Here is an 8379-nt window from a genome sequence, read left to right as displayed (position 1 = left end):
AACCATGTCTTGAAATGCCTAGCAGCTACCTTGGAGTCCAGACGGTTAAAGATCAATTCCCTGCCTCCTTCATCATTTCATCCCTCATACACAAGAGAGTTCACCCGAGAAGGTACAAAAACAGCCAAAGTCCAAACAATATCGGACGTTGGCCAGCTTGGTAGGGCTCGAGACTGGAAGTTGGTGGTAGATCTGAACCAAAGACTTAATTTTCCTTCTGAGATCGCCACAACAAACCTTAGACCAGACCTTGTGCTCTGGTCCTCCTCTCTCCACACTGTGTATATAATAGAGCTTACCGTTCCCTGGGAGGATGCTGTGGAGGAGGCATTTGAGCGCAAAAGCCTTAAGTACACAGAGCTGGCAGCTGATGCTGAGCAACGCGGATGGAAATCCAAGGTCTGCCCAGTGGAAGTCGGCTGCAGAGGCTTCGTGGGCAAGTCAACTATCAGGCTGCTTAAGGAATTGGGAGTGCAAGGTCAAACCTTACGCCGAACCATCAAAGCCCTATCAGGTGCAGCAGAAGAAGCAAGTCGATGGCTCTGGGTGAAAAGGGGAGACTCCAACTGGGCCCCTAATATTACCTGAGTCATTGAGGGGTTGAAAGCAGAGGGGGGCACACCTGGGACGCCAGGTGATGCCGATGAGCCCTCTGGAGGTGTCGTGGGCCTATCATCGAAACGCCAGAGAAGGAGGGTGCCCACCTGATGACCCCGATGAAGCAAAAACCCTCATTCTTATTCTACTCAATCACCATCATAGTAAGGAAATTTCATCGATGGATGCATTGTCGCCACTCATACCTCAGGTCCTAAAAATGGGATTGTTTCACCTAGTCCTAAAACATAACCAAATGTCTAATGACTTTTTCATGCCTTTTAACAAACAGGTCAGTAGAGAATGACAGGAAAACATGGTGTGGAGAGTTGGGAATGGGACTGGCAAGGGACCACAAGTTGGGACTCAAACTTTTGTCACCAGAAGTGCAGTTGCACTATTTGAGCTATCAGCACCAGCAGAAATAACGTTTATGCTTGTATATAATTCACATCGATTGTCCATTATAATTTCCCAGCATGGACAACAGCTGTCATGGATGTTTTGCAGCACAAAATCTTACTGAACGAATAAAGACCAGAAAACAACAGTAATTTTGTGCATACAAAGCAAAAATCTTCTGATTTCAGCATGAGTACTTTGTCATTTATATATGCTGAGGATCTCATCCGTCTGATATTTATCATCTGATGATTTGCTACTGTAATCAGGGGTGTCGCTAGTGGGAAGAAAAGGGTGACAGAGCAAAGACAGAGTCCTATAGGGCCTAGAGGTTGACATGGGCCCAGAACAATGTTCTCTGGAATATGCTACCATCATGGTGGCACAGTGGCTTCACTTTTATGACGTCATGAGCAATCCAGTTCTCCATTATAGATCAGTGGTTGTCAGAGCTGGGTAGTAACGGATAACATGCAATCTGGATTACATAATCAGATTCCAAAAATTAAGTACTTGTAATTAGTATACATTTTTAAAATGTTAAAATACTCGTAATCAGACTACAGTTACGATCGATTCTCCTTAGTTCCTCTTTTCATCGTTTACATTTTTCTTTCTAAAATAGCCTAAACACTCCAGTTTTGTGGACATTCACACAAAGACCAGTCACTAGTCAGGTGCGAAACAGTATTTGACCACTGGATTTACAAAACTCATTTTGGGTTTAAGATGTGTTTCAACACTGCATCAACTACTGATATATACATTACCTTTTATTTGAATTATCACACTGTAGCTTATTTAACCATGTCTTTGGAAGGCTTTTGTCTTTCAAACACATTAAAATGAACAAACCATTTTGACATCTGATCTTCGTTTGCCTAATATATTTACTTGAAGTACCCCTGATATTTTAAAATAAATATTTTAATAATTATCACATTTGCATGTTCATGGATTTCGAAGGTTATGGTCACGTGACATGCAGGCAAACAAATAAAATATTTTATTTTGTTTTATTTTTCATTTAAAATGATTTATTTTAATTGATAACTTTAATGATTTAATTCATTATTTGCTTTTCATTAAACTCACAAACCCCCTGCAGTTCTTTCACAAACCCCAGTTGGGAAACCTTGACGTACTGTAATATAATGTTTAATGCTCTTTATGTTGTTAATAACAACAAATAGAATGTATTTTTTTTTACTCTTTGCATTTTTCTATCAATATGGTACAAGCTTATCCTGTTAAAATCAATGTGATAAACATGTTAGGTCGAAAGTAATCTAAAAGTAATCTAAAAGTAGTCTGTCATGTGATTTGTAATCCGTAACAGGTTACAATTTGTAAGTAATCTATCCAACACTGGTGGTTATTATCTAGCACTTCTCTCATGCACGTCCACCGCGTCTATCAGTCTCAAACACAGACCAAAAGATCAAAATAAAAGTCCCCCACAAAAATGTTTTGCATATGTTTCTGTAAGGGGTATAGGCTAAAGGTGGGGTTGGCTTAGGGGATAGAAAATAATCATTAACCTGGTAGAAAATTAGTGGAAGTCTATGCAATGTCCCCACTAATAATCACTAATAATTATGCAATGTCCTCACTAATAGTTAATGTGTGTTTTTGAACTGTTACTTTTTATTATTAGGCTATTTTTTTGTTTTTATTTTTGCAGTTTTACATGTTACCTTTTTTTTCCCTCAAAAATCATTACAAACTTACCATTCTTTATATGTTAATGACACTAGGACAGAAGAGTTATTTTACACATTCATAACAACAGAAGTTGCGCTGTGGTGACTATGTTGCATGCCCCATTTTACACGTTTGCAACAAAGTTGTGGCGCACAGGAACTTGTTTCTCAGGAACTTGGTGACACGTGATAAATTATGGTAGAGTGAAAGACTGTTGTTTTGTTAAAAGAGAGAGCAGTTCGGGTGAGTAGCAGCAACAGATCCTCTAATTTTATTCTACGCAACAAACTTCTTCATTTATTCATTTATTTGTGTGTGTGTGAGAGAGAGAGAGATGGCTGTTTTGTGGCATACTTTTGTAGAAAATTTGAATGTTATTTTAACAGTTATATCTGAACAAGCATATGGTAGAGTGGGGGGAAACGCCCCCCTACCATTTTCCCCAAAATATCCACAAGATGAAGTCAAGATACATTTTTATTGTAACTATGGACTACGTTGACAAGAGTGATGTAGAAGTATTCACTATGAAGCTTACACTGTGACTGTTAGGCAAGTAACAGGGAGGATCCAAATGCAGTTCACAGTTTATATAAACAAAACAAGTGAACAAGATAATCCATGAACAGGAAGAACAAGAATCAAACCAAAATACACACAATACATTTATTAAGGACTACGCCAGACAAAGAACACATATTCACAGATGATATATAACTAAGAAGACACAGCTAGGGACAATCAAACCAACTGACAGGGGAAACAGGAGCCATGCAAAACTACAAACTACAAGTCCACACAAAAGTCAAGTAACATCAGACAGGAAATCATACTATAAGAAGAATGATTGACTCCGGTCTGTTGAATTATTAAAAAAATAATGTCCATAACACCTCATGTGTGCATTATTTTCTAATAATGCACGGCCTGTCGTCAATTATTCCTTTTGTTAATGAATGTGTGTTTTTTTTTTAATCACACTAATGTGTAAATAAAGAGATTATTTTGTGCTTGAATGGCAAATTATAAAGTTTTTAGTGTTTTACCCAGACTATTTAAATAAAACAGCTATTAGGCCTAATTGTTACATGTTTATAATAATCCTGATCTAAACCAAGATATATATACGACTACTATCAATTTCAGATCAAAAGCTAAAATGGATGACACAACTAATAGTGAACTTCAGCGTCCAATCACAGACGTGAACTTCACTGAAGAACAACGTCCCACATTTTCTGGTAATAGTAACTAGAGAGCTTCAGTGCTCTTTTAAAGACTCTTTTTCTAATAAGGTTGGGAAAAACAATAGATTCAAATGGATGACTTTCAAGATGAGATGACTATGACTTCTTTCTTTCTCTTGAAGGAAATAAATATTTCATCCTCAATACCACACCTGGTATGACAGCCAAGCCTAAAGAGGACATCAGTAGAAAGGTCCTTAAACGAGTATCAGGTCAGCAGGTGTTCAACGTGGAGGAGTGTGATGCCATTTTGGTTTTCTGCTTTATTGTTTCAAGGGCAGGAACTGACACTGACGCTGCACTGCATGAACTTAACACTCTTTCAGGTATTGTGCTGGTAGTGCATGTATTATATATTATCATTATTTCATTATCTCAAGTTATTGTACTCAGTGACTACATATAACTATTTGATCACTCTGTTTTAACAGAGTCTAAACCAGCTGTGTTCATGGTATTTCATCACACATTTGACCTAGAGAAGGTTCTGCCAGACAACAGCAGATATGTGACCAGGTTGAATACACTCACAGTGGACTGTCTTTTCAACGAGGATGAAGGTCTCCTGAAGTGTGTGAAGAATTATGAAGCTCTGACTAGAATCCATCAATGGCTGCAGCCACAGGTATCCAGCTCTTCAAGATAAAAGATGCATAATAATCAGCAAATGTAATGATAAATACTGCATGTTCTTAAAAAAGGGTTGGGATAAATAGTCACAAAAATCTAGGGATTTTAGATTTTTTTTTAAATCAAAAAATGCAGAAAGTTTTATGTGAGGGGTAGATTTATAGGATAGTAGGATCGTTATACAGTAGTTAATACTGCACCAACATTATTTCTGTGAAACTGAACCAGTGTTACATGTTGAGCAGAAACAAAGCAACCTCAGTGTCTGTTTTCAGGCCTTCCCACTCTCTAATGTCTCTCCAACACTGGAAAATGTTTCCAGTATTAACGTGGGTCCTTACTCTTCCCTGATCGTAACCCTTCTTTTTCTGGTAATATATTCCTGTGACATTTTGTTCCCTAGTAAAGTCTTAGCCACTTCTCTTTCTACATTTTTTTTTACAAATCTCCTACTTGTTCACTCTCCTCCCCATCATGAGTGTAAAAACAGCCTATTGCTGACTGTGCTACAAGAGCGTTGTGGTGCTCGCTCTGATTGGTCCGATCCACTTTTTTTTCAGACACACACATGCTAATATTAACAAAATTAGTTGTTTGGTTGTTGATGTCAATCTTCAACAGGGTTTTTTAGAAATCCCTTTAAGATCACCTTTAAAACCTTCTACACACTGCACAATTTTAGCAATCCTATGAGATCATTTCTGATTACACTGTGCGACATGGATCTAATAAACTTGGGTACGACATGCACGTAAACTGTACCATGGTGAAACCTATTGACTCGTAACCTACGATGCACGTTATTATAGAAGAATAAAACATCATCAGCATGTACTAGTGGTAAACAAAAAGAGCATAAAGAATCACACTTGGCAGTTGTAGTTTTTATGTGTGCTGAAAAAAAGTGGAAACGGCCAAAGAGGAAGGAATAAGAGCTGGAGTTAAGCAGTTTTATGTTTTAGCGTCATGTCGCGTTGATTTCACATTGCATTTTTATTGGCTGCTCAGTAAATGTGGGTCGTGGCAGCAAACACACCATGTGATGATCAGGCTTTGGTCGCAAGACCGTGATAATGGCCGTCTTCGAACCTCTCTCACTGTGAGACACAGGACCACAGATTAGGAGCCACAATCACAAAAAATCGCCGCAAATGTTTCACGATGCCAAGCTTTTGTCTGGGACAGCTGAAAATCATGCAGTGTGTTTCGGGCTTAAGCCCTTAAATCCTGGCCTTAGTGACCATGAGAATATTAAATTAATATCTGAATATCTAAATGGACAAAAAAAAGAAAGAAATTATTCTTAAAGTGATCATTGAACAGTTGTAAAACACAAAATTCCATAAAGTTAGTTGCGAGCATATAAATAAAGCTAAACTATACTTGAAAGTACTTGAAATTGTAAATTGATAGTAACTGAAGTAAATTATTTGACACTAATGTGGATAAACAAGACTAACCAGGTTCATATTGTGGTATTTTCTAGGTTAAGGTGGAGCAGACCCAGGTGTCGTGGTTGAAGTTGTTGTTAAGCTGTTTTCCATGCTCTCACTGGGTAATGTAAACTGCAACTCTGTTAAATTAATTCAGAATTTGTGGTCTGTTAACAAATATGTTACGTTATGTCACATTTTTCTTACACAATAGTGTACACAAAGAGACACAGAGACGACTAAAGTATCTTCCTGTGAGTATGATTCTTTTTAATACATGTACGCTTTTGTAAATTAGTTGAATATAGCATACTTGATTTTCAATTGTTAGGAAACAGAGAATGAAGGAACCAAAATTCTCCATTTATTTACTAAAAGTTTTCAGTATAGTTTGACAAATTTTGATATTTTCATTTCATAATGTCTTTGGCTTGAACCCCTAATGATTCGTTCTTTTTACTGATGAAACAGATCTCGAAGTTGAATCAGAACTGGTCCTTGTCCTGCTGGGCGTGTCTGGGCCAGAGAAGACTACAGTTGAACGCATGATACTTGGTCGAGAGGAGAGTCAGGCTGATAGCTCTCCAGCCACCCAGATGAAGATCACAGTCGATACTGGAGAGGTGGACGGGGAGCAGGTGACTGTGATCAACACTCCTGACTGGTTCAGCTCTGAGCTTTCTACAGAGGAAATACAACGAAAAATACAAATGTGTATCCGTCTGTCTTCCCATGGACCTCACGCTTTCTTCCTAGTCATACCAGCAAAGCAGTTTTCTGAAGAAGAGAAACAGATAGTGAAGAAAATGGAGATGATTTTTGAGGAAAGGTGCCAAGAGAGGGTCATGATCCTTTATACTGTTACGGATGAACAACAAAGGCAGAACATCCAAGACCATGACCTCCAGGCATTTGTGAAAAAATGTGGAAATCAGTTTCACGTTCTCAATATTAGTGAGACTGGAAATAAATCTCAGGTTTCAGAGCTGCTGAAGACAGTAGAGCAGATAGTAGCAGGAAAAGGAGAGAGTAGTGACGACCGTGAGCTGAACCAAACTCAGATAGAGACAGCTATTGCAAAATCTAAACAGGTGCACAGAGGTAAACATAAGAGATACTTCAAAATACAACTGCAAAATCCTTGCCGCAAAATTTGGATTTGGAGGGAAAATTATGAAGCATTAAATTAAACCTTTAGATAGGATGTTAGATTAAAAGAATCCTAACGTGGTATAGTAAAGCACTGATAAGCCATGTCAGGTTTATTTGCATAGCTCAACCATACAAGCATTCAGGCAGTTAAGATTTGTTAGTAGGGTACAACGGGGCTAAAGGCACTTAAACATCCACATGCAAAATTGTCTGATCCTTGACGCGATCGCGGGCAGCACAAGGTCCATTCTGTGCTTACTTGATCTAATATTTGATGTTTTTTAAAATGTTGTAGATTTAAGTAGCAAATGAGAAACCCTAACATTATTCAATATATCTTGAGACAAAGGTCTTAATGATTTTCAGTTTTGTTTAAGATAATTAAAGCAGCAGTTTTTAAATAATGAAAGAATATGTAAAAGTATGGTATCTGGGGTAAAAAGCGCCCCTGCTGTTGGGGCTAAAAGGCACAATAATTTACATGATAATTAATAGAAGGCTGACTTTTTCATTTGTTGGCTTGACATTGTTAGATGGTAAATATCATATATTATGTTGGGTGTCCATCTTATAGATAATCACCATGTTTAGAATGAAACCATAATATTTAAAAACATTCTCATATCATATCATATCATATCATATCATATCATATCATATCATATCATATATAATAAAATATTATTTGTTGTTACAACTGTAAATCTATATTAAATTATTATGGGATTTCCTTCAATGCTTTCAGAATCTTTACATTTTAAAATGATTTTTTTTCTGTAGTTTAAAATATTTGTTTTATATAAACATATTTTATGACAGTATATTTATTGAATAAAAATAAATATTTTATTTATCAAAATAAGCAGAAAATTGTACAAACTTTGGTAAAGTGATTGTTTTGAACAAGTATTTAAAATATATTATTTAAAAAAATAACATTTATCAAATGATGGCAAATGATGAAGACATGAACAAGGTGAATAATCCTCAGTATAATGTAAGATCTCCCTACTGAAAGCATTGTCTCTACATTGGCTAACTTCAGTGTACTGTTTTTGTCCTGTTTTTGCTTTCTGAAATTAGCTCTATATGAAGTTGCCTCACCTAAGAATGTGGATAAAATTGAAGTGTACCCCTAGTGAAAAATAAATATACTAAAATGTGTTTAAAATACATTTATTTCATGCTAAGTATATTACAAATACATTCACATA

General features: G+C 36.7%; 1 protein-coding gene across 1 annotated transcript; it reads left to right on the top strand.

The window, feature by feature from the left end:
- Positions 1-2939: 2939 nt before the first annotated feature.
- Positions 2940-7356, top strand: si:dkey-58f10.6 (uncharacterized protein LOC564033 homolog). Its single transcript, XM_051111229.1, has 7 exons — positions 2940-2946; positions 3850-3944; positions 4073-4276; positions 4382-4575; positions 6067-6135; positions 6228-6267; positions 6485-7356. The coding sequence occupies exons 2-7, from the start codon at positions 3863-3865 to the stop codon at positions 7201-7203; spliced, it is 1308 nt and encodes a 435-aa protein (XP_050967186.1). The 5' UTR covers positions 2940-2946; positions 3850-3862; the 3' UTR covers positions 7204-7356.
- The last annotated feature ends 1023 nt before the right edge of the window (positions 7357-8379 follow it).

Source organism: Labeo rohita, chromosome 5, assembly GCF_022985175.1.
Source record: "Labeo rohita strain BAU-BD-2019 chromosome 5, IGBB_LRoh.1.0, whole genome shotgun sequence".
NCBI classification, from domain to species: domain Eukaryota; kingdom Metazoa; phylum Chordata; class Actinopteri; order Cypriniformes; family Cyprinidae; genus Labeo; species Labeo rohita.
Note: the sequence above shows the minus strand (reverse complement) of the source record. Positions and strands in the feature narration are given on the sequence as shown.